Here is a 26,123-nt window from a genome sequence, read left to right on the forward strand (position 1 = left end):
TTTGATTAATTAAACTGTTTATTAACGTAAATCATCTAATTTTTTCTTACACTAACCTATTACAATTGTCTGTGTTCATGTTATTTATCTGGTCTGTCGGGCCTTTCAGCATCTTCTAGAAGTTCTCTTATCTTGTCACCAGTTCTAACTGGTAATCCGCTAACAATCAATTGTCTTCTTTCTACTTCTTCTATGGGATCTTCATAGAAGTTGTCTAATGCTTTTCTGAACTTTCCTGTTATACCTGAAAATCTAAAAAAAAATTTTTACCTATCATAACAATAGGATGTTTTTTAAAATTCTGTACATTTCTTGTTACATATTGTAGAGGCAGCAAATGGGCATGCTGTTCATCTGATATCTATAATCAACACCAGATAGGATTACCTGAAGTTTGCCACAAAAGGGTCGCTACCTCTGAGGATTACTTCAACACGCCCCTTCAAACGAAAACACAGCAGTGCTTAACACTATTTTTACTGGTATTGGACCCCGAAGCATTTGTATAATTAAGAATACATATAGCTCACTAGCTGGCAATAATAATTATAATGTGTAACCTTCGAGCTACGCACAGTAAAATCATAATAGTTTGATGTTTCTCACATAACCTTTTGACGTTACGGTACGATTTTTTACACAAACTAGTACGCATACTTACTGATAGAAAGCGCCGCATATCAATCCAAAACCGATGATGCCTAAACCAAGGATATTTCTTCCTCTGTCAGCTGGTGTTCCTTTTATTTTTCTCGGCTTCCACTTTGAAGTATCTATACCGATTGCCATTTTGAGTTTGACACTTTATTTAATTTTTGACAATTTATTCCGTAAGTGATGTGCATGTCGAGTTGACTTATTCGAGTAACTCGAGCTACTTTCTGAACTTGTCGACTCGAGCTCAAATTGATTCGGTAAAAGTACAGCCGAAATTGCCAGCAGAAGCAGATCACGAATTCTGACCGAGGTGTAGGTGTTCTGTGGATAGGTTCGTGTAATAGATTCGTATCTGAAAACCGTGTATTTGTATAATTTATATGCTACCAGTAGTCAACCGTTATACCAAATCCAATGGACCGCCAAATATACGTAACTACGGACACATTGATTTTTTAACTTTAACTCTCATTCTCTGTTCGACTTTCAACGCATGATTAGGTGAGAAAGAAACGAATCGAAAATGAATTACGATTTAATTCCGATTAAATTATGCTTCTGTTATGATACTAATCCTAAGTGAGATTTTGACAACGATCATATGTCATGTTGTCATATATCATCAAATAAGGAAAAAGGAAATAAACTGTAAACAATAAGAAATAAAATCATACAACCGGTCTTCCTTCAGAGAATTGTAAAGTTGCAAATTCATAAGAAGGGTAAATTTGTACACGCACAATAATGTCACTATTACAGAGCTTATCGTATCCTGAATATAAAAATGTTTGTGCTATGAGTAAAGAACAGTGCGATATTTTAGCTAAACTTGCAAATTTAACGTAAGTATTGCACAGGATTGGTTTGAAGGCGGCAGAACTCTTCGTGGTTCGACTGAAGAGGTTCTGTCCCTGTACCTATTTCTGCGTAATAATAAAACTGCATCATTTTTGTTTAAAGAGCGCGGTAAAGGAAAGGCACTTATTCGCGGCATTCCAACTTTGTTCTCAGGGGTAGCAATGCACTTGTGAGCCAATGGAGTCCTGCTCCATCTGAGGTTGATTATAAATGTTCATAGGTTGTAGCTATTTACTGTCAAACAAACTTTAAACTTATTGGCTACCTCTATATTCTAAGTAATTTTAGTGGTTTAAAACAGACTAAAAGTAGTGTAGTATTAGAAATTAATTATCACTCGCTTAACGGTGAAGGAAAACATTGTGAGGAAACATGCATACCTGAGAGATTTATAAAATAAAAAAATCTCAAAGGTATGTGAAGTCTCGTTATGAGAGGAGACCCGTGCCCAGCAGTGGGACAGTAATGGGTTGTTAATGAAAACAGACTATTGTGTTATGATATATATCCATATAATATCCATTACAATATTTTGTGAGTACAATATTATGAATTCATATTCTACATTTCTGCTTCTTAACTTTACAGGGTTACCTACAATGACTCAAAAAGTCCTGGAGAACAGTTAATGAAATTTCTAGATCGAAGAGGCTTTTCTGTATCACAATTTCAGCAATTAGTAACAAATACACTGAATTTTAAAGTTACATACTTCAGACCTCAATCAAAAGTTGCTATCTTAATAGCGAATGATAAATATGAGCATTTATCCAAATTGATCACCCCGTCCATCGACTGTGAGTCATTAGCTGTAAATTTGAAGGAATTGGGTTTTATTTGCATGATAATAAGAAATACTTATAGTGAAGACTTGAAGAATATTTTGACTCAAGTTATCTCTCAGATACCTGAAGATTCCTACTGTAAGTATTGTTTTGTTAAATGAAGATGTTCTTTTGTAACATTTTTTGTTTTATTTTTAAATCGTCAATGAGATATTCTGGCTGTAGAGTGGTTTTGCGGACATTGCCTGCTTTTCTAGTCTTTCTTAGTCTGGATAATTCATAGTCAATTATCAATTCTAAGAATTGCTTGTAAAGATAGACCAATTTAAAAATAGGTCTTTAATAACAGCAGTGTTAAGCGCTGCTGTGTTCCGGTTTGAAGGGTGTGGTAAGGGAGACAGACTTTTCCGAGGCGTTTCAGCTTAGTCCTCAGGGGTAGCGGCGCATCTGTGTTCGACCTCAGGAATATCTAATCCTATCTGGGGTTGATTACAGATGTCCATGGGCGGCAGTAGCCACTTACCATCAGGTGGACTGCATGCTCGTCTGCTACTCTTATATTATAATAAAAAAAAGGTCTTAGCATAATCACAATGTGCATAAGGCTCTAAGGCATTATACATAATATATTGCACATAATTGCAAAATTGCAGAATAACTGTCATTTTCAGGAATAGCAGTTATTTTGTGTCTTTTACACTCAACAGAAAATTTAGTTTCATTTCTTACATAGTAAGTACATAGTAAGAAATTAAACTGAATTTTCTGTCAATCTATGAACATTGATTTCATAATAATGTTTTGATGTCCTTGGCAAGAATGCTTTTAATAATTTTATTATGGTTTTTCAGGTTTTATTTTCTATGCAGGCCATGGTTGTGAACTGTGTAATACCAAGTGCATACTAAGCATAGACTGCCCCACCGAAAATATTGAGATCGACCACTGTGTTACAGAGAACTGGATACTAAGAGAAATAAGCAAATGCAAGCCAGAACTATGTGTGCTTATTATGGATATGTGTAGAATGTATTTGGATAGGTGAGATATTTTGAGAAAATCTTAATTCAGTAAAACTATAAGCTTAATAAATTAAGTGTGAAAATATTTAATTCGGGTGATTTTTGCATTGAGCTCAACTATGGCCAATCTACAAGCAAATTTAATACTTAATTTTTTAAGTATTGCCCTATTTATTTATTTTATTTTGAATAAATTATAAAAGGACCCTGTTCTACTTACTTATGGTGATAATGTCCATGGGCTGCAGCCACTGTACCTGCATTCTTGTTTATAACTTCTATAAGAATTGGCTTAGCTATCATATAACACTTTATTTAGCCTTTCCTAACTTTGATTTCATAATTACTTTGCTTTATTGATTGCTTTAGGTATAGTGACAAAAAAGTGTATTGGAATTCGTTAATAACTTGACCACATCACTTAAAGATCCTAGCATAACTTTGAGCTATTATTCAAACCAAATAAATAGACGGTGTGAATCTGTGAATTAATTCACAAGTTATGTTGTCACAAAAGACAATGACATCTTGAATATATATTGAACTGTTGTGCTCTTACAGGAATACAAATCTACCAATATTTGCAGCTGTACCATTCATAGAAGACTACATTATACACAGCAACTTGCTAATAGGATATTCAGCAGAATCGTCCCAGGCAGCTTATGAAGTACTACAAATCGAGTGTTCAACCACCTTAGACAATTGTGTAACGTATGAGCTTAAGCCTGGAGATACGGGTAGAATAGTGCCTGGATCAAGTCAGTATGTTGCAGCATTATGTGAACGATTGATGGAGAATGTTGACGTCAGTACTCTTCTGGACAAAGTACATGCTGGTATGAGTTTAGTTGTGACTTTCTAGTGCTATTCATAATGTTGTGATTGTCATTTTACTTCAATATACCATAAACTTGGCATATTTGAGCTTATATGTTCTTTAGTTTTTATTTAAAATCATTTACAGTGAAACAAAAATGGTATATAAATCAGAACTGTTTGCACAGATAATTGTTAAGTTTAAAGGTGGTCTGAAGCTGAAAGTAAAATGAACACTTATGAACTGAAAAATAATTATTATAAATTAGTGATTTCCATTTTATTTTGCAGATGTAGAAAACTCAATGAAAAAGCAAAGACCTATCAAAGTACAATGTGGTGTAGCCAAGAGATCATTATATGATCCAGTTAGAGGTAATTATTTTTATAATTAAACCTCGTAGTAAGGCTGGCGAAATCTTTTGAACTTTTAAGCCCCTTGTCATAGTGCTCTATAAATATTTTTTTCTACATCATATAAGGTGGGACTTTTTTACATTTTTTTTTTCTTTTGTATGTTTATGGCATAAGTCTCATGCAAACTGCACTTATTATAAGTGATTTTATAAATTGAATGATTATTAACTCATTAAAAGTTGCTTATTTTGTTTCTCACAACTCTAAAAAATCTTTTTCTTTCCAGGAAATACACCAGATCTGCTTTGCAATTTACAAGAAATTAGTGAAAAATACAAGGAGTGTGTTTCCATGTAAAATTTTGTTTTAAGTTTATGATTGGTTGGTATTCTTCTTGGTAACTATTCTTCTCTCCTGATGAACATTTTGTCATCTAGGAGCGATTAAGATTGGATTTCTGGGGCATAAATTGAACTTAAGAGTTACAAGGACTAGACAATTTGCTTAAGAAAATAGTTCATTTGTGTCTACAATATTATTTACCATTCATGGACATCAGTTACAGGTGAGGCTCCCAAGTTCTTATAAGTTGTTGGTCTCTCTATCGTCGGTTATGGTCATTGACACGTTAAGCATTTACGCCCGTTAATAACATTCAATCCTATTATAAACATCTTAACTAATTATTGCCTCTCAAAGTTAAAAATGACAAATTTTCTTGCCAATATTTTTATTGTCTTTGTTGGCAAAAATTGGTTAAGTTATTTCCGTATCAAGCGTTAGATTTTAAGATATGTAAATAGAATTGTCAGACTGATCGCAGACAAAGGAATGATGACCGAGATTAATCTTCTTTGAGCCAAATTCCTTGTCAATGAGCCAACTGCATCATTTATGTCATTGGTTTTCGTACAATGTTTAAGAAAAGAAAGTAATTAGGACACTGAATTACATATACATTGCATCTTCACTCTGCTTGAGTTAAAAAAAAATCAGTTTAAATTATTATTATATAAAACTTATTTAAAAAAAAATCAAGACAATTTTATTGTTATGTGCAACATAGTGCATCGTATATTAAGTAATATGTACCCATAGGTATTAATGAATTAGTAATAATACAATTGAATTTATGATATTTCTGTGATAATATAAGTGAGTTTTTCTACCAGAAAGTTTTATATGTATTTTATTTTTTAATATTCAAAGTGTGCAAGTTTTGTCTATTATAAACATCTGTAAATAAAAAACATGTTATCATAATTGCTTTTTATTTTAACAAAGTTTCACTGAATTGTTAGCTGACTATATTGGTTAAATCGTTTAACATTAGAGTATCTATAATTTTCTCAGACTATGTGGTTGGAAGTGGTTGACTATGTTTACCCACCAGCTATCTTCTACTCCTTTCGTAAACTCTCGGATGAATCTGTAGTTCAGAATGAACATTTTGTCTTGAAGCTCTGGTTGGACACTACAAAATAAAAAACAAAAAATACAGTAAAAATGTAAGTAATTCAAAATTGGCTACTTGACACTTTTTGGGAAACTGTTTTTATGAATTCATATACGTATTATATATGCCTTTCATTGATCATTTTTTCGAAAAAAGGGATATTTATTAATAAAAAACGTATTTTTATTACGGTAAACGGAACGTTACGCCAAAACAGGCCGTCAAGTGTCATTTCGTAGCGTGACGTCAACACATTGAAAATATAGAAATAAACTTCGACGCTACACATACTTCAGGGGAAATCTTGGGAATTATTTAACTTTTATTAGTACAATTGCAAGAATGTCAAATTACAAGGCGTGTGCAGTGACGATGTGTTCAAGTACGATCACTAAATATCCTAACAAATTTGCTTATACAAGTTCCTAAACCCAAATCTCATAAACGTTAAAGAACTTGCAGATTCTTATATGTTTAAATCCTCTGTTTGCAAGCAATGACATTTTATACTATCTATGTAAGAGAAGTATTATTGAAAAAAAGGAATAAATTTAGTAACTCTCGAGTGATTCGTCAATTCCAAATCATTGGAACAGGACGTAATCAAAACAAAACAGCAAGTGGAAGTATTCATATATTTAATATATTATATAGATGTCTATGATAAGAATAGAATATGAGAATTCTATTTTAAGGGCCCATTCTGTAATTAATAGGACACAATTAAAATATTTCATGACTGTGTTATTATTGATGGTGCATGTGCACTGATTAAGTTACAGGACTGTATAATTAAAAATATATGATTTGCTAATATTAGTATTTTATTAACCGATTTCTTTGTTTATTTGGTTTATATGGTTCTATTAGTGAGTACACACAGTAGAACTTTTGTATATATTTATCATATGTTACAGTTACAATAATTACTACAGATCACCTAAGCTAAATATTTGTGCTGCTTGCGTGTCTGCTTTTCTTCATTACTAAAATTATTTTCCGTAACAAATGGATATATATTTTTATCACTGTCATTTTCAGAATTAAATTGCAATGCAATAATAGGAACTGTATAGTCACTTTTCTTCCTTCATCTTGTTGGGTAGGTTACGCAAGAAAGAAGTACTATTTCCCGTGTACTTTACTTTATGTATTTCAGACTGGTGCCTACTTTCGAAACTTTTGGCTCCTCACTTCTTCTAGGCAGGACAGTCATCACATTTTCATTTTCATTGATGTACCTTGTGTTCAGGACAACTTTTACTTTTCATGAAACACAAACTTGCCTTCCTCTTAAACTGCACATACTCTATAACGTCGTCACTATACGATTGTCGGGAAGATCTGTAAATATAAATATAACCAATTAATAACCTTAAAACAGTTCACATAAGAATATAAGTATATTTGAAAAATCTTAATAATCACTTGAAGACAACCTTTCTTCTGTCTGAAGTTAGTTAAGAAATGTTTTAATTGTCCGATATGATTAAATGTAAATATAAAGAATGTTTTACTTACGTTGTTTATTTGATATTTCCATAGGTTATCTCACGGAAGTTGTTGTATGCATTTTAATTTATTGCACTGCATATATGGAGATTCTTTAAGCAGGTTCACGCTATCAGCTTTAATATAGTATGGCTTCATTTCGGTTCACAACATATTATAAATTCAACCAACTCTAACAGCAAACGATTTAATTATTATTTGTCTTGTTTGGTTTCGATGTAGTGACGTCACATGACATTTGAGGCAGCACTGTCGCCGTTTTGGGATTTAAAATCCACAGATAAAAAATCAAAAATTTCTTTTTAAAAATTAAAATACTTAGAGCGTATTAAAAAATAAACGAAATACTGCATAATTTATGTTTACTTATAAGCTATCATATCCAACATATTTCATATTTTATTGTTATAACTGTCAAGTACCCAATTGGGTAAGGTTGTAAAAAAATCAATACTGCCGGTTTTAATAGTGCAATTTGCAAATAGTGTCTTAAGTAGTTCAAGGGTCTAATAAATAACCATGATTACTTATTGGTATAGTTCAAATAACTGTAATATAAATTAAATTCTTTAAGGTGTGTTAATATGTACTGTTACAACAGCATTAGATTTTCCTCACATATTCGGTAAATGTAATAAAAAGTTCGGCCATAATGCCATAAATTTAATTGTTATGTTATGTCACAAATTTATTCTTAGATAAAGAGAAGTCAACTAAAATGTTTGTATTGAAAAAATTTATATTCATCATAAACAAACTTGGTCCACTAATTGGACTTTTCCATGGTTGGTAAAACTTTCACAATGAGATTTAGATTGTAAAACGAAATAAGAATTCCACAATAAACTAGTTTACTACTTACCCTAAAGATATAGGTGGCACATCTCCAGTCTCTTGCATTTGTTTAAGCCCTCTTAAAACATGATAGCACATTGTGATCTCCACCCAACGTTTATCTGATTCATCGAACATCACACCTACCTGTAAGGATTAATATAAAACTTATAACAATAATTGTGTTACTTTTTTATTGTAACATACGAGTAGTGGACGAGCATGCAGTCCACCTGAAGGTAAGTGGCTACTGCCGCCCATTGACATCTGTAATCAACCCCAGACACAATTAGATATTCCTATCTGAGGTCGGCCTAGGTGCGCCGCTACGCCTGAGTGCTACACTGGAACACATTAGAAAACTATGTCTCCCTTACCACACCCCTCAAATAAGAACACAGCATCATTTAATACTGCTGTTATGAGACAGAAATAGCTGTGGTGGTGGTGCCGCTGGAGTTTAGTATTTGTTATTAAACCGGCCACTATTATGTCCATTCTGTAAAAATTTGAAGTGTCTATCTATTCTGGTTCTAGACATAGAGTCCTGTGACAGATGAATAGACAGCAACATAGAAATTGGGTTCAGATTTTACCCTTTGGGTATATAATAAAAACCAAAACATACCTGATAGGGGAAGCAATAGAATATATCCTCTTTATCAACAGCCAGTAACTGTCTTTGTGAGACAGACAGTTGGGAAACCGCTGTCTTCAAGGCTGCGATGGCATCCTTATCAACTAGGCCGTCAAGCGCTTTGAAATCACTCTTTTGTAGGCATTCTGAAACAACCTAACAACAAATGTTAGATTTGAAAATGTCATCATGACCAACCTACATGGTATATCAAGAAACTGGTTCTGGCATTGTGGGTTTTGGATTCAATCCTTAGCCAGAGAGATTTTGTTTTGGTTATTATGACCTGAAGATATCTACTATGGTGTATAGAAATCATTATTTTATCATCAACCCATCTCTGGAAGTGTGTTTGTAAGAGTGATGGTATAGGGCCTAAACTTTAGGCCATAGTCCCCTATGCTGGCCAAGGTCTTTTCAGAATCAAAGCCTTATAAATAAGGCAGCCAAATGTTATTATACTGAAAAAGACAATGTGTTAATTTAATTTACTAATTAAATTTAATTCTAAAATATTTAAAGTTCTGGAGTAATGAAGGTTTGGATGCTTACATAATTGCTTAGTGATTGCCTTGTTGTTAAGAGAAATAGTTCACACTCTTGAATTTAAGATAAAACTAAAAATTTGCATTACAAATTATTGGTAAATATAAATAATTGACGACAAACCTGAACAGCATGTTTTGAGGCCTCTACGAATTCTTGCAAGCTAAATTCTTGATCGAAATAAGGCCTAATGATAAAGTTTGCAAACATCCAATTCTTAATGAATTTTATGAAAGATGGCCACACAATTGGCGGGAATTCCATTAACTGTGGGAGTTTCCGAGCCCCTGAAGCACCTGAGCGATCGTCGCAGTAATTTCGAAGCTGTATTACCGGACATGTTGAGGTTACAGGAATTTGTAATTTTTTGTAAGTTACTCTGTCACATAACCTAAATGTCCGAGTAGTCAAAACTTGCCTAAGAGCTAAGTTCATATTTTATTTTTGTGGAAAAAATAAAAGGTTTACTTAAACGCAAATTGATAGTGAAACATGAAATGCGATTTCTTAAAAATTAAATATACACATAAAATAAAAACATTTGTTTTTTCCAAATTTTCGGATAACTGAATCTGTCAATCTCTCGATTGGATAATCTGTTTATTTTGGATAAGATTTCTTTTGTGATTGGTTACATTTCGGAAAATTGCATTCTCCTATTGGCTAGACTTGTTTACAATATGGTTGTCATCTATGAAGTAAAGCAAAGATCTTATAATCAGTTGTCCTTATTACATTATCACATTAGTATAAAATAAACGTTACTAAATATTAAATAAATTTCGATATATTTTTCAATATTATTTTTATATGCATTATAAGAAATATGAAGAAAGACGAGAAGAGCCAAAGCTATTTTTCTATACTGCCGTGTATATTAACTATTTAAGTATTTATAACATAATAATACTATGTGCACATACTTACATACTTTCTTTTATATATTATTTTAGGGTTAATCTTACGAATTAATCAATGTATATTATAAATGTCTATAAAGCCATAGAAAATAAAGAATAGTGCATTATAAAAAATATTTATGCAATATATATTTTTCTTTAAGTTTTCATTGGGAGTTTCATTTTACGCACAACTATAATTTCGATGAAACAAAACGTCAGCCATCTGTCTGTTCTGTCAAATACTGTCAATGCCATCTGTCACTAATAATCGCGGTTGTTGTAAAAGTAAAATTGCTGTTGAACATATTTCTCACAATTCATGGGCAAATAGACAAGTTTTAACAATTTTATGTGTTAAATAAGTTCGAAACAATCTTTATAATGGATGACCAAGTGTGTCCTCGTTGTAAAACGACGAAATACAGAAATCCGTCGTTAAAATTAATGGTTAATGTATGCGGCCATGCTTTGTGTGAAAGCTGTGTGGAATTGCTGTTTTTAAAAGGTACCGGCACTCGTTATTATTTTTGTTGTATTAACTACATAACGCTATAAACACATGACGTATAAACTGCTTATATGATGAGATATGCCAAATCTATTAAATACAAGACATTGAATGGTATTAATAATTTCATCATCATTATTTGAGGTATTAGGCTGGTTTTACACGTGTTAAATAATTTATATAATACTGTTTGGTTAGTTAGTAGGTGGTATGACTTAAATATTTTGCTTATCAACTTGTTAGTCTTCTAATTTTGTCCGAAAAATCGACACCACAATATATAAAATTTGTGTGGAGGCCATTTTCATACTTGTCTTGTTTTGACAGTTATTAAGATTATATTTTCCATTGGCAATTAAATAACCTTTTAGTTTGCATATCATTAGCATTCATCAACATTTATGTTGTATGATTGGTCATTTTAAAATTTCGTTTCTATTTACTATTTACAGGTTCTGGCTCCTGCCCCGAATGTAATGTTCCACTCCGTAGAAGCAACTTCAGGGTCCAAATTTTCGAAGATCCTATGGTAGAAAAAGAAATAGATATTAGAAAGAGAGTTCTTAAGGATTATAACAAGAAAGAAGAAGACTTTGCAACAATAAGAGAGTACAATGACTATTTAGAAGAAATTGAGACCATAATATACAATTTAGCTAATAATATAGATGTTGTTGGCACAAATAAAAGGATAGAGCAATATAAGAAAGAAAATAAGGAGATTATTATGAAGAATAAAGCTAAACTGGGTATGATTTTTTATTTTAAGAGATAGCCTTTGACTCAGAAAACAATAGTTGTGGTGTCTAGTATTAAATTCATAAAAACAATGTTCAAAGAAACTTTCTGTTTGAATTCTTAGCAGTATGTCTACGAAATTATTTAATGTTCAGACTTAAGGCACATTCTGGTTGAGCTTATTTTGGTCAGTTTATTACCTGTACCAGATTCTCTACCAGTTGTCAGTTATTTAAACTGAAATTCTTTCTAGCTTTTGATAATAATAAAATAATAAATCAATTGTTAGCTTGTTCTACATGACAATATACATATTCATAGAGACATGTTAATATTCTGTATTTGCAAATTTTTACCTGATGTGATTAGTTATGTCAGTTCATATTTGTTTTTGAAAATGTTTCTAGGTCAAAAAGAATTAGAGTTAGAAGAAATATTAGAAATAGAGAAACAAATGGAGGAGCTCAGAAGAGCAGAAATAGTCAGAATGGAGCAGGAAGCGAAAAAACAGAAGATTAGGGACAAAGAAGCACTCATTGATGAACTTATGTTCGCTGATGGGGATGCAAAGGATATATTGACGACCTTTGCACAAACCATTGCCAATAAACCTGATGTTGAAATTGCTCCTGTTGTACCAAAGGTATGTACTTTTCTTTGTTCTTATGTATTGTCCAAAAATATTTTTTTATATTTCACCAGTTATTATGTATTACGTATACATTACGTATGCTATTGTAATTTGCATGCCTCAATAGATAAAATAAGAGGACTTGTATACATGTAATATGCCTTCTAAATTGTACCTTATTTCTGCAAATAAATGTTATAAATGTTAAATGTGAAATTGCAAGCTATCCTTATGGACATTGAGCAATATTTAAAGCAATGTATAGATTTATGCAAGGCACAGGTCAACCTATTATCCAAAATGAATTTTGTTTACTCAACTGTGGAGAGTAATGTTTCTCAAGTGTATGAATGTATGTCTTATTTGATGACAAGCCTAGCTGTCACAACCGCGTGATGGATGGACATAATAGGTGATTTAAATAGTTCTTTTTTTTATAATAATCCTCAAGTGTGTCAATATGTACTTTACAACATTTGAGTTAAAAAATATTTGCTCACATATTATTAGAAATAATTTTATCACTAAAAAATGAATGAAAGAAAGCATTATTTAAATTATGAAAGTATATTTAAAAGTTGGTTCAAAAAGGATCATTTGCAATATAATCTATACTAATATTATAAAGAGGAAAACTTTGTTTGTTTGTTTGTTTGTTTGATTGTAATGAATAGGCTCAAAAACCACTGCACCGATTTTAAAAATTCTTTCACCATTCGAAAGCTACCTTATCCACGAGTAACATAGGCTATATTTTATATGAAATATATTTGATAAATACATTTTGAGGCGGTACAAAGTTTTCGGGGTCAGCTAGTATGCAAATATAATAGGAAGTTATAAATTGATAATTTTTATTTTCTTTGTATGTTTCATCTACACTTGGCCATGTGGCTATTTTAAAGATGTAAGTTAAACATTTGTCTATTATTTAACATTTTAAGTAATTTATTTTTAATGTTTCCAGGTAACACAATTCTCATCAGGTGTTAAGTTCACAAGAGGTTCTGGGCAATTACCTATTCCCATAATAGAAGAGGGACCGTTATACAAGTATGAAGCACCAATAGTACCTGACAGATGTGGCCCTGACGCACCTTCCATCCAAGATATCGTTAGTAATGGGTATCTGCAACATGTTAGGTGAGTTTTTGTCATTATGTCTAAAAAGAAATACTAAAAAAAGAAAGTTTGTTACATCAAAAAGAAAATAGAGTTTTGATGACTTGTGTGGCAGAGTGGTCACTATACTGGTATGATGCGCAGAGGCTCTTGAGTTCAATCCCGGCCAACAACAACGAAATGACGAATTTAGGTTTCTGTTTCTGGGTCTGGGTTTCTGTGTATTTGTCTATGTGTGTGTACACAATACCGGGAATGTTAGTGAGGTGCTGAGTGTAGAAAGCATTTCTGTAATAAATCAAAGGTGGTAATGTGAAGTAGTGCCAGGTTATGATGGAAGAGTATAAATGCCAGCTGAATTACACATGAGGTGGCTTTTTTAGTACTCAGGAGTGGCAAAATATCTGTGATCTGTTTTAGGCAGTACATTCATACTATATGGCATTGGTCACATGTATTGAATATAACCAAGTGTACACTAGTCAGTAGTGTATATAACAAGATGTACTGCAAGCTTGTTTGTTATTCCAAACTTATAAAAAAAACTGTAACTTACAAAGCGTAACACTATTATTTTAGTTTGTAGCATTGAATATAGTTGAATATAGTTTTTTATTTTCTTGGTGTGCAATAAACATATTTTATTTCATTATATTCCAATTACTTAGGGAGATGTGCTTACCGTCTCCATTAGAGCGGTTGCAGATGTACAGAGCACAGTTATTTCACGAACATAGTGGATACCATGGATGAATATGAGCTTTATGAAAAATGTCACTAATGTTATTTGACATTCATTCTCACTATTTAATAACCAATGATAATAATACAATTTCTGAAAACAATTAACCACTATTAAACGAAATTGTACTTACTTTTGTTCTTCATTTACAGAGCAGAGACGGACACAGAGAAGGCTGGTGGTTATTCCTCAACATTGCCGTGTTTGAGAGCTCTCCAGGATGCATTGGCTGGTCTCTACCACGCGAGCTGACAGATCGATCATCCTCTACCCGCTAATCCTGTTATTATACTCGATTAGCAAACTTATTAAAAGCTTGTGGATTATAGACTGAGTGAAATTGAAAGTGTAACATTAAAAGTACTAGTGTGATATACAGTAACTTGAAAGAAAGGTATAGTCCGCGTAAATCTGCTAGTCCGCTCTGAATATAGAAATGAATCGCGTCACCATAGCAAATTGTATGACTACACCTGCTCGCAACTTCAGAGCGGACTAGCAGTTTGGCGCGGACTATACTAGTGTGATAGATATAGTGACTTCAAAGGAAGGTATAGTACTTCAGTCCAGAGTGTTTTGTTGTTTGGGTCCAAAGAAAATCTATTTGGAATGCTAATCGCTTTGGCAATGTTATTGTTATTTTTGCTTTCGAGCTGAACAGACTACCTCAATTAATTGTAAAGAACTTGTATAGCCAGCTACCAAAATATTATTGCAATACCTAAATCATTGAAGAGCAGTGATAGCCTAGTGGTTAAGAAACTCGGCCTCTCGATGAAAGGGCCCGAGGTTCAAATCCTAGTCACCTCTGATTGATCAAAGTTATGTGCTTTTAAGAAATTAATTATCGTTTGCTTAAACGGTAAAGGAAAACATCACGAGGAAACCTGCATACCTGAGAAATCTAAAAAAATAGTACATTACAATACGAGGACGAAAAATTTTTTTCTGACAAGTGTGAGTTTGCAGGCCGAGCCGCAGGCGAGGACTGCAATCACACGAGTCAGAAAAACATTTTTCGTCCGCGTGTTGTATAAAATTTTATATTACGGGGTCGGAAATGGGGGTTTTGCGCACGCGAAGCGTGCGTAAAACGTCCATTTACGCACGCCGTGATATAAAACTTTTTAAAGGTATGTGAAGTATGCCAATACGCATTTGGCTAGTGCAGGGAACTATGGCCTAATTCTTCTCATTCTGAGAGGAGACCCGTGCCCAGCAGTGGGACAGTATGGGTTGATGATGACCTACCTCATCAGTAATTTAGTATTGGCTGTCTTTTATAGTTTGAAAGGGTGAAAAAATGGTTATATGTAGGTCATAAGGCGGCTACTAAGTTCACATTCTATTTGATGCACATAATTATAGCTGGCACTATAATTGACAACGAAAATGATAATACTTTCTAAGATTTTGAACTATTCACGATGTATTTATTAATAAAATTAATTTTTAAAACTCAAATATTCTTTCGAATGAAGAAAATGTACAAAATATTTATTATAAATCCTACTTATATGTATAATATGAATGGAAATTTTATATGACATGTATATATGATAGCTTATGTAATTATTCATTAATAATAATAAACCTGCACTAGAATTCTGTGTGTGCGTCATATATTTATATAAAGGTCATTCAGGCTACGTCCACATCAAACGTATTAAGACCGCCGAAATCATATCCTTATAATACCCGTCCATCAAGCAGAAAACTTGAAGGTGGTAGAACCATCTGTGATTCGATTTCGGAGGCATCATCGTCACACCTATTTCTGCCTAATAACAGCAGTGTTAGGCGCTGCTGTGCTCCGTTTTGAAGGGTGTGGTAAGGGAGACAGACTTCCGAGGCGTTCCAGCTTAGTCCTCAGGGGTAGCGGCGCATCTGTGGCAGCCCTCAGGTAGGAATATCTAATCCTATCTGGGGTTGATTACAGTTGTCCATGGGCGGCAGTACCCACTTACCATCAGGTGGACTGCATGCTCGACTGCTACTCCTATATTATAAAAAAAAAAACCTATTTGTATGTATGTACAACGTAACATATTTATCCGAGGCGTTCTTAGTCCTCAGAGGTAGCAATTTAGCAAATCATCTGTCGCCAACCTCAGGTAGGAATATATCTGGGGTTGATTACAGATGTCCAAGGGTAGCAGTATCCTCATCACCAGGTGGAGTGCACACTGAAAAAAACTTAGTAAAGCGTGTTCATAGTACGTTTGTTTTGAACGCAGCCTTAGACATCTATAATATATTTACATTTAAATGTCTGCCCGTGTATCGAATCCGAAAGCTGCGTAGCAGTTCATTATAAAAATGCGCAATTTATATTCTGGTTGTGACAATAGTGATTTTTCAAAAGCACTGAAGTATACTAATATAATAAATAAATTTTTGATATCAGTAAATTAAACAATGAAATATTTGCAATGCCTCATATTGGATTTGATAAAATGTATAAGAATTTATTCAAAGAAATTCGTGTTGAACATTTTTGTAAAGTAATTGTTGATGGGTAAATACGTGTAGTAATTGTAAATAGTTGGTTTTAGAAATGTTACTGGTTTGTTATAGTAAAAGATGTGACCACGTGATCACTATGTCCATATCCTTTTTGATTAAAATATGTTTTTTGTAGAATGATATTCTTATTAGTACAGGAATATGATTAAGTCGGGTTGTCTATGTCATGACATAGACAATTCGTTCTTTTTAACTAATGAAAGCGTCTAGTATTTTTTTACAAAAAAGAAAAAATTAAACTTACTTCACAAAAATGTATTTTAATGAAAATGGAAATGGATATAGAAATCATATGGTCGGATCTTAGACTATTAGTTGTTTATGGAAATTAAAGCGAGCTGTGCCAATATTTACTCTTTGTTTTTTTTTTTATTGGTTTCTCTACTTTTTGATAACCTTTAATTAATCTGGTTAACCGATTTCAGATTGTATTATATAAGTATTCTATTCGTAAATAGCTTTCTCTCAGTGAAGTGTGAGTTAAACTTATCACATAATAAAAATATCGCGAACAAATGAGAAATCTATGAATGATGAAATATAATGGCTGTTTAACGTTTTCATAGCAGAATTATTGCAAAAATAAAAGAATAGTTTTTCTTTTATTTTTGCGAGACAAGTTAACATTTGATTTACACTTCTTACGCCCTCTGGGTGTAATTTTCGTAGACACAGTTCTTCAAATTTACGATAGATGGCACTAGCTGTATGATTATTTACATGCGCTACGTCTAAAATTATTTTAATTTATATTATTAAATGATTTTTGCCGTGTCTATATTAATAAATTTGGAGGCAGAGAGGTCAGTGTTTATTTAGAATATAGTTCGTGTTCTTCTTTACTTTACTTTATTTTATAATGAAAAAGAAGTATCAAACGAGCGTACAGTTCCACTGCAGATAACTGGCCACTGGCACCCATAGACATCTGTTATCCACCTTTAATAAGTTCAGGTTCTTACTTGAGATAGAACTAAGAGCTCTGCCTCTAAAGGACTAAGTTAAACTTTCTAACGAGAATATAGCAGCGATGCTATAAGGCAAGAAATGGTCCTTGTACCTCCAAACTTAAAACGTAAACCACGAAATATATAGTATATTTCGTGGTTTAAGTAAGAAATGTGCCTGCAAGCATCACGTACCTCTTCACGATTTAAAACGAAACCTTTTTAGATTGCGCAAAGCCAATCCGTTTAGAGTTACCATGTAAAATTTATCTATAAAAGTCTATATAACTGGCCCAAAGTACCATCATTATGCATTGATCCCATGGCTTTCATTCCCGTCAAACGAGCGAAGTGTAAATATTGACGGAGCGATAACATGTGAAGCGCCGACAGAGGTACCAAGGTAGGGCTGTCAACACCAAATTACCGATATCGGAGAATAAATTTAAAATTCCGTGTGTTTTTGGGTGAACGAGTTTATTTTTGGACATTTTTGAAATCTTTCGTAGTTGGACACTGGAGGCACTAAGTCCATGCCTATTACAGAAATTTACCAACAGTGTTAAGAGTTATTATGTTTTGGTTTGAAAGGTGATCCAACAGTGGTTGAACATCGGAAGAGGCACACCTACTAGTCCTCCTAGGTCCTGTCCTGTACTTAATAATTATGACCTTACATTTTTACTTCTCTTAGAGACCACATACCACGACCTCGAGATTCGTCAAGAAACTCAAGGTTCAAATTTATTTTGTTTTTTTAATTGCTTATAGTAAAATTGCGCAAGTTTCCGCCCGACGTAAAACACTCGAGTTTCACTCGAACAGGAATTTTCAATTTGAAGGTGGTAGAACCCTTTGTGAGTCGACTCCCGCGGCACCACCGCCATACCTATTTCTGCCTAATAGCAGCAGTGTTAAGCGCTGCTGTGTTCATTTTTTAAGGGTGTGGTAAGGGAGACATATTTTTCCGAGGCGTTCCAACTTAGTCCTCAGGTGTAGCGGCGCATCTGTGGTCGACCTCAGGTGGGAATATCTGATCCCACCTGGGGTTGATCACAGATGTACGTGGGCGGCAGTAGCCACTTACCATCAGGTGGACTGCATGCTCGTTCGCTACTTCTATATAATAAAAAAAAGAATACTCTGAACAATCCTCCGGATCGGCCCTTAATGCTAGAAAAAATACGAGAAAACCCATGACAGCCCTGCAAAGGTACGACAAATAAATGCAACACGTAGGACGATGTTCATGTTTGCATGCCATCACGACCGACAATATCTAACGCTATGTATTTCTTACTCTGGTCTAATAGTTTGGTAAAACAGTTTTTCCCGTCATAACAGCTAAACGGCAGTTATTATTGTAAAGAAAAAGCCACAACGCTGACATTGAAGATATTGATATTTTGAAGGTGGTAAAACTCTTTGTGGTTCGACTCCGGCGGCACCACCGGCACACCTGCTTCTTCCTTTTCATTCCAGCTTAATCTTCAGGTGTAGCGGCGCATCTGTGGTCGACCTCGGGTAGAAATATCTAATCCTATCTGGGGTTGATTACACTTGTCCATGGGCGGCAGTAGCCACTTACCATCAGGTGGACTGCATGCTCGTCTGCTACACCTACATATATTATATAAAAAAGCTCAATATCACTTAATGTCAATAGCATTTTTTTTAATAAAAGCTAAATCGCTGACATTAATATAAATATTATCGTATTTACAATTATGTGGATTCCTTTCTCTCCGATTTATAGGATCTAATATCTAATTAAGATATTTAAAGTCAAAATGTTTTTATTCTCTTTACGTTTTTCGACAAATGTATGTAATTTCGCTTGTGGTCTTGTATGTACCTATATAACAGGACATAGAAGAGTAAAAGAAAAATTCTGATATTCCTGCTGAACAAGCCTGAATTAAGACATTGTTTAGATATTTGATAGAAAGAGTAGATGATCTAAGTAATTAAAATCTAGTCTGGGAGGTAAATACAATTCGAAAGAAAAAAGATGGTTCGCATATCAATAGACAGAGGTTTATTTTTCAGTTTATTATTAGATAATTCGTCTGAGACAAGTAGTTTATTTAGAAATTGTCGGCTTAAAACAATCCAGATAATTCGATAAAACGTTTAAAGACTAGGCGTTGATTCAATGAACTTTTCAACACTTGGAATTGTAGAAACAAATGCATTACTGTTAGTTCGACCTTATTCGACTATTAGAGGATATGACTAACAAAAAAAATCGTTGGTGTTTCAATGTTTAATCATTTTAAAAACCCACAATTTGTATGTAATGTAGATGAAGTGGCGGAACCCTTTCTGGTTCGAGTCTGGGTGACCAAAACCTTACGTATTTTCTACCAAATAACAACAGTGTCATCCAAACTTACTATCGAGACCACAGACTTAGAATTTTCCCATACCATCGAATTAGAATGATCCTTTTTTCTTTTTTTTTCTAGAGGGGGAAACCTTCAAAAGGTATCCGACGACGTGGGAGCGACGCTGGGTTATGTGGGATTTTTACCGCACTAAAACTCCCTCGGTAGCCGTCTTCTACGCTTGTTGGAGAACTCCGGGATCTCCGACGGAAAACAACCGGAGTCCTCCAAGCGCGATGCCCTGGGGCGCGTTCGCTCCTCTCACAACATTTGGTGTTTACGACGGTATGCGACCACACATACCGCCGTCCTTCCCGGGGCCGCTTACTGGACGGTTCGAGCTCCCACTTTTGCCGCCCGTAACCCTGGGAGCCTCCTTTTAGTCGCCTCTTACGACAGGCAGGGGATACCGTTGCCCTATTCTAGTCCTGGAACTACAGGGACGAGACATACATACCTACATACGCTCTAAAAATACCTATTCCTAAAAACATACCTTTATACCCTTCGCAGTTGTGTAAAGAGTGATTGATCCTACCACGATAGCTGTCACCTTATGCATGTAATCATCTAATCGAAGTTTGACTGGTTTGTGTGTTTGCTCTACTCTACTGATAATGTAGCGGCATGGTTCAGATCGAACCGGTAAATTCCTTTTACCATAAGTACAACTTTATCTATAAGGATATTTCAAGGAAAACTTTCTATTTGCTTGAATGACAAGGTGAATAACATAGTTATTAGTAGTAAAATAATAAGACAAGAAAAAATATATTTCATTTAAAGGTAGTAGAACTCTCTGAGGTTCGACTCCAGCGGCACCACTGCCACACCTATTTCTGCCTCATAACAGCAGTGTTGAGCGCTACTGTGTTCTGGTTTGAAGGGTGTGGTATGGGGGAGACATACTTTTCTGAGGCGTTCCAGCTTAGTCCTCAGGGGTAGCTGCGCATCTGTGGCCGACCTCAGGTAGGAATATCTAATCCTATCTGGGGTTGATTACGCATGTCCATGGACGGTAGTAGCCACTTACCATCAGGTGGACTGCATGCTCGTCTGCTACTCCTATATTATAAAAAAAAAAACAAATTTTCGACACAAGATTTATAGTATTTTGTTAGAATATAGGAGTAGCAGACAAGCATACGATCCACCTGATGATAAGTAGCTACTGCCAAATAAGATTAGATTCTGAGATCGGCCACACATGCGTCGCTACTCCTGAGGACTAAGCTGAAATATCTCAGAAAAGTATGTCTTCGTTACCACACCCTTGAAACCAGAACACAGCGCTTAACACTGCTGTTATTAGGTAGAAATAGGTGTGGCGGTGATGCCGCACGAGTCGAACCACAAATAGTTCTATTATTTTCAAAAATTGTTTGTATTTTTTATGAGCTACCTACTTCAATACATATTAGACACATGTCTCTTAGAACTGGGGAAGGAACGTACTATAATATAACATTTTGACTTATTAGATCTTAATTAAGGATAAACGTACATAAACCGGGGATATGTTCCTGTTTGCTAAGGTTAAGGAACAAGATTTCATACACTGCGTAAGCTCCATTAGCGATTTATGTGTAACTTATTTTATGTTACGAAAATAATAAGGGAAGAAGAAAAACAAAAACATGTAGGACATGCCTCGTAATGTAATAAACCCTGAAGGTATTTTCGCATTTGTTACCTTTGCCCATAGACTAACTAACGAAACAGACTCCAAAAGGAAGACAATTAGTTATTTCAGTCAAATCGATCTTATTTACAGACGCTTAGTGTATTATTCGTCAGCCTTGATCTTTGATCATTTTTAATGCTACTTTAAAAACATTGCTACGATACATTTCATCTTTTAGGAGTCTGTTTGTTATTATGTCTAAGAACAAGATTACCTTTGCTCATATGAAATGTAATTGACCGTCAATGCTTGTTTTTGTAAGAAGAAAATAAGGTTTTTGGTAGGTATGTAAAAGCAATCAGGAAATAGGCGACGATTCACTCAGTTTGGCAAATAACATAGTCCTATAGGTAATATTTTTATTTTATGAACCTAATGTACGAGTAAGCAAGTCAACATGGACATCCGTAACCGATTCCAATTAGGAATTAATCCAATTAGAAATGAATTAATTAGGATATCTTAAATTGAAGAGCGTCAAGTCAGCGGCTTGTATAAATCATGTGATGTACAAAGTTAATCAACGTTAAGCGCGGTCACGAGTTGGGTGGGTGACTAGTAGCCACACAGGCACACTTGCGTGCTTCGGAGAACCCAATTACGTTTCTTGCTAAGCTAAGATTTGTAAAGTTAGGTAAAAGTCATTTCAAAAGTCTTCTGGACGGTGTGATTTTCGATAGTGTCAGTCATTCATTTCCACATGAAGGTGGTAGAACCCTTTGTGGTTCGACTCCGGCGGCACCACCACCACACGTATTTCTACCTAATAACAGCAGTGTTAGGCGCTGTTGTGTTTCGTTTTGAAGGATGTGGTAAGACATACTTTTCCGAGGCGTTCCAGCTTAGTCCTCAGGGGTAGGACCCGACATCAGGCAGGAATATCTAATCCTATCTGGGGTTCATTACAGATGTCCATGAGCGGCAGTAGCCACTTACCATCAGGTGGACTGCATGCTCGTCAGCTACTCCAATATTATAAAAACAAAATCATCAAAAAAACATATGTTTTAGGCATTTCCCGCTTGTGATAAACAAGCCATGTCCAGCAGTGGGGCTTGAAAAGGGCTATAAATAAATAAATATTTCTACATTAGATAATAAAGGCAGATTCTATTTACAGTGTGTACGAATATGTACCTTTAAAAGTTTCGCGTAATACAAAACTTCGAACGAAAACAAAAGCATTTTCTGTTATTTAAAGTATCGAAGCAGACAATGGAATGGCCCGCAGTTCTTGTCGAGAGAATTGGTTGTAAAATCTGTATTTTAAAAGCCAATAGTGTCTTTACGGGCTCATTCCTATTTTGACTAGACTGAAAGGATGTCCGAAAATTGTTTCGTTTTCTATCTAAGCTGAAATTGGTATTGAGTTTCTGAACGATATTTTCAACTGACTTTATTTGGGGTTCCAATTTATTATCTTTGTAAGTAAGCGTAAGTGTTTGTTTATATTTGAGAAAATAGAAGCTTGAAGTAAATTTTAAAATTATACTTATTTTTATACGACTGTGGTCTTGAGTATGGTCTTCGTCTATGAGGATTCCTGTGCTCATAAGAGAGATACTAATTAATCGGTTGTTGCAAAAAGTTCTTACTAAATTAGTACCTAAGTAAGTAGGTATCTATCTAAAGCTAAGCGAAAGTAACTCTGTCTGTCTGTCTGTCTGTCTGGTTGTCTCTTCTTCACGTCTAAACCACTGAACCGATTTTAATGAAATTTTGTTTAAAAAGATAGTCTGAGACCCGAGAAAGGATATAGGATAGTTTATATCCCGGATATCCCACGGGAACTAGGGATGGCGATCGAAGATCGATTAATCGGAGAATCGATCTTTTGGGCCCAAAACATCTATTATTTTAATCGATATTAGTAAGGATTGAATCGTAAACTATGCATTTGATCAAGTGATGATCTTTAGCAAAGTTGAGGGTACGAATTTACATTTTATGTATGTTAGTATGTTATATTATTTTCTTTTAAACGCGGGCGAAGCCGCGGGCAAAAACTAGTAATAAAATAAAATATGCATTAATTCCCTTGTATTTTCAAATTAATTTTTGCTTTATTTTTTTCTCTCTCGTCAGTCAGAGTGAGGCGGGTTTAATATTAGTTCACCGCGCTGGCCAAGTGCGAATTGGTAGACTTCACATATGAAAACATTTTTAAAATTTTCATATGTGTATATTTTCTCATAATACTTTCCTTCGCCGTTTAAACAAGTGAAAAGAAAAATTCTAATACGCAAATAACTTAAAAACAATATGTGTGACTTTTTTCTTTTAATAAAGTATTTCTTAACCATAAGGAGGTATAGAAGAAAAAATATATTACATATAATAGAAGAAAATGGAAAACTAGCAGTAGGTACTGCCGTAGTATGTGGCTTGGTAGAGCATTGTTCGAGGTGAAATGCCTCAGGCCGTTTCTAATTGGTGCTGTGTAAACATATCCTGGCTATTAGGGTATACGGTAACAATACCGAGCTAATTTTGTAAGGTAACTCTGGTAAATTGGTGCTATTAATGGTTATTAGTGATAGTGATTATGAGTATTAATCCGCATTTGAGTAGCGTGATTAAGGCCTGAATACTTCTAACAGTAAATAATTTTAAAAGTAGCATGATGAATTGAACTGTATCGCTGTTTTAAATGTTAACTAAATAAGTAGCGTTGCCTTCTGCTTTAATGTGTAAAGCAGAAACAATGATATGTGACATTCCACGTTAGTCCTCAGGGTAATGTATCGGTCTATGATAATAGGACTTGGTTTTTTGTATGTTTGAATTAAGATATCGTCAGGTGGCTTATTTCATTAGATACGTAACTTTATAAGGTATCCGATGGCATAAAAATAAATAAATACCGCTGTGGTTCTTCTGAGGGCAGTAGGTATATTAGATATTTGTGTAACTAATTTCTCGTATGCTGGTATGCTCTAATATGTAAAAAAACCTGTGAAATGTATTTGAACATAATTTATACTTCTAGTCTGCCACTTTCTGTATTCGCTAATGTCCATAATTTACGGATAGATTAAATACTACTTAATTAATAACGGGCGCAAGTAACACGCTTTTAAATGTGAAAAAGCAACCATCCTTACAATCGCAATGTAATCATTTTGTTTTTCTTATTGTCTTTTGTCTACTTGTTTATGGTTAAAGATAGTTAAAAGTTAGGGATGGGGTGTTATTTTTTATATTTCGTGCATAAAGCCGATAGCAAACTATCGCAGATACAATTAGCATGTGGAAACAACGGTTGCCGCGGGCTGCCTCTAATTGGCGTTGTGTAAACTTACCCTGTTATCGGGGCGCCCCGAGCGGTAACGGTGGTGTGGAGACGGCTTTATATATTTACTTTTTATGATAAATTATAAATAATGAGTTAAAAAAAATTAAAACAGCATCTATTTACGCTGGTACTTAGGATATGTTAAATAAAGTCTAAATAGAAATTAAACGAAGTAGACATAGATTAAATAGAATTTGTTGTAAACATTTTATTAAGTTCTAATCAGTTAGTTGATTCATAGTATTACTCGTGTTATGAATCGTGTAGAAACCTTTGTATCGTGGATGCCATTGAAGGTGATGATGAGTGGAAAGCGTGTATCATTGTTTATGCCATAGAACGGCATGCACTTGACCCAATCTCTTATTTTTGCTATAGTGACGTCTTCTTGGCCGAGAGATTCTGGAATTCTCGTCAAAATTTCCAGGGGCAAATCCGCCCTGGAATTTTTTGTTATAAATTTTGGCCTATTTTATAATGGAAACGTTTGGTAAATACCTACCTATTTTAATTTTATAATTAAAACTGAAAACAAAAGAGCGTTGAAGATTTTTAAGTTCTTGCAAATAAAGTAGTCTCCACATAAACCGAGCGCCTCAAATCCGCCCGCCTAGCACGCTAATATTGACTTCTTATTACCGCACCGTACGGTACCCGGATCGTCCACCGGCGGATCGCAGCTGCCTCTATTATTTTATGCTAACCGACGGCTGCGACAGCACAACATTCATAACGTTGTATACATTGCTGCCCACAAACAAGACGCGATTTTCACTAACAATACACAAGCGTCATTGTACGTGCTCGTCTGTGCCCATATTCGGCTATCGTCCGATATTGACATAATAAAAGCACGGAACAAATGGATATTTTGGACCGGACGACGCAGATAGCATGTCCGTTTATTTGCTCCTCCAATATAATACACGGTTTAGTATTCAAACGTCTGTAAACTTTGAACTTTGCTGCTTACGTTATTAAGAGATGAAACTATTTTCTCTATTGAACTTTGGCGTTTAGCTCTTAACTTGTTTTGTAGAATCAACATTCAAGATGGTATAAGTTGATAAGCGTTTTTTGTTTGAAATAATATAAATTTTATCTTAATTTACTATTGGTATTTTTTGTGCTATCAACCTACTTACTTTTTTGTAAGTA

The 26,123-nt window shown here is 34.3% G+C and overlaps 4 protein-coding genes across 4 annotated transcripts; 2 read left to right on the plus strand and 2 right to left on the minus strand.

Moving 5' to 3' along the window:
- On the minus strand, positions 1 to 861 carry LOC140755206 (uncharacterized). Its single transcript, XM_073090421.1, has 2 exons — positions 662 to 861; positions 1 to 252 (listed from the first exon to the last, which is right to left on the minus strand). Exons 1-2 carry the CDS (start codon positions 787 to 789, stop codon positions 81 to 83), a joined length of 300 nt encoding a protein of 99 aa, XP_072946522.1. The 5' UTR covers positions 790 to 861; the 3' UTR covers positions 1 to 80.
- A 384-nt stretch (positions 862 to 1,245) lies between these two features.
- LOC140755204 (mucosa-associated lymphoid tissue lymphoma translocation protein 1) lies at positions 1,246 to 4,934 on the plus strand. Its single transcript, XM_073090419.1, has 6 exons — positions 1,246 to 1,499; positions 2,104 to 2,438; positions 3,152 to 3,341; positions 3,884 to 4,161; positions 4,433 to 4,516; positions 4,785 to 4,934. Exons 1-6 carry the CDS (start codon positions 1,402 to 1,404, stop codon positions 4,853 to 4,855), a joined length of 1,056 nt encoding a protein of 351 aa, XP_072946520.1. The 5' UTR covers positions 1,246 to 1,401; the 3' UTR covers positions 4,856 to 4,934.
- Positions 4,935 to 5,752: 818 nt separating this feature from the next.
- Positions 5,753 to 10,114, minus strand: LOC140755205 (m-AAA protease-interacting protein 1, mitochondrial). The gene is made up of 4 exons (XM_073090420.1): positions 9,607 to 10,114; positions 8,929 to 9,093; positions 8,329 to 8,447; positions 5,753 to 5,972 (listed from the first exon to the last, which is right to left on the minus strand). The coding sequence occupies exons 1-4, from the start codon at positions 9,916 to 9,918 to the stop codon at positions 5,837 to 5,839; spliced, it is 732 nt and encodes a 243-aa protein (XP_072946521.1). The 5' UTR covers positions 9,919 to 10,114; the 3' UTR covers positions 5,753 to 5,836.
- A 527-nt stretch (positions 10,115 to 10,641) lies between these two features.
- On the plus strand, positions 10,642 to 14,981 carry Mat1 (CDK-activating kinase assembly factor). Its single transcript, XM_073090344.1, has 5 exons — positions 10,642 to 10,890; positions 11,346 to 11,642; positions 12,039 to 12,274; positions 13,230 to 13,405; positions 14,279 to 14,981. Exons 1-5 carry the CDS (start codon positions 10,767 to 10,769, stop codon positions 14,376 to 14,378), a joined length of 933 nt encoding a protein of 310 aa, XP_072946445.1. The 5' UTR covers positions 10,642 to 10,766; the 3' UTR covers positions 14,379 to 14,981.
- The last annotated feature ends 11,142 nt before the right edge of the window (positions 14,982 to 26,123 follow it).

The sequence above is a fragment of the Epargyreus clarus genome, unplaced genomic scaffold, assembly GCF_041222505.1.
Source record: "Epargyreus clarus isolate Ecla_fem2 unplaced genomic scaffold, WU_Ecla_fem_2.2 ptg000032l, whole genome shotgun sequence".
Classification (NCBI taxonomy): Eukaryota; Metazoa; Arthropoda; class Insecta; order Lepidoptera; family Hesperiidae; genus Epargyreus; species Epargyreus clarus.

Coding starts and splice junctions, on each gene's coding strand:
- LOC140755206 (XM_073090421.1), bottom strand. CDS start 789: ATGGCAATCGGTATAGATACTTCAAAGTGGAAGCCGAGAAAAATAAAA. Junction 253..661: donor ATATGCGGCGCTTTCTATCA/GTAAGTATGCGT, acceptor ATTTTTTTTTAG/ATTTTCAGGTATAACAGGAA.
- LOC140755204 (XM_073090419.1), top strand. CDS start 1,402: ATGTCACTATTACAGAGCTTATCGTATCCTGAATATAAAAATGTTTGT. Junction 1,500..2,103: donor GCTAAACTTGCAAATTTAAC/GTAAGTATTGCA, acceptor TTAACTTTACAG/GGTTACCTACAATGACTCAA. Junction 4,517..4,784: donor ATTATATGATCCAGTTAGAG/GTAATTATTTTT, acceptor TTTTCTTTCCAG/GAAATACACCAGATCTGCTT.
- LOC140755205 (XM_073090420.1), bottom strand. CDS start 9,918: ATGAACTTAGCTCTTAGGCAAGTTTTGACTACTCGGACATTTAGGTTA. Junction 9,094..9,606: donor CCTCAAAACATGCTGTTCAG/GTTTGTCGTCAA, acceptor ATTTGTTGTTAG/GTTGTTTCAGAATGCCTACA. Junction 5,973..8,328: donor GTGCCACCTATATCTTTAGG/GTAAGTAGTAAA, acceptor TTTATTTTGTAG/TGTCCAACCAGAGCTTCAAG.
- Mat1 (XM_073090344.1), top strand. CDS start 10,767: ATGGATGACCAAGTGTGTCCTCGTTGTAAAACGACGAAATACAGAAAT. Junction 10,891..11,345: donor GGAATTGCTGTTTTTAAAAG/GTACCGGCACTC, acceptor TACTATTTACAG/GTTCTGGCTCCTGCCCCGAA. Junction 13,406..14,278: donor GGGTATCTGCAACATGTTAG/GTGAGTTTTTGT, acceptor CTTCATTTACAG/AGCAGAGACGGACACAGAGA.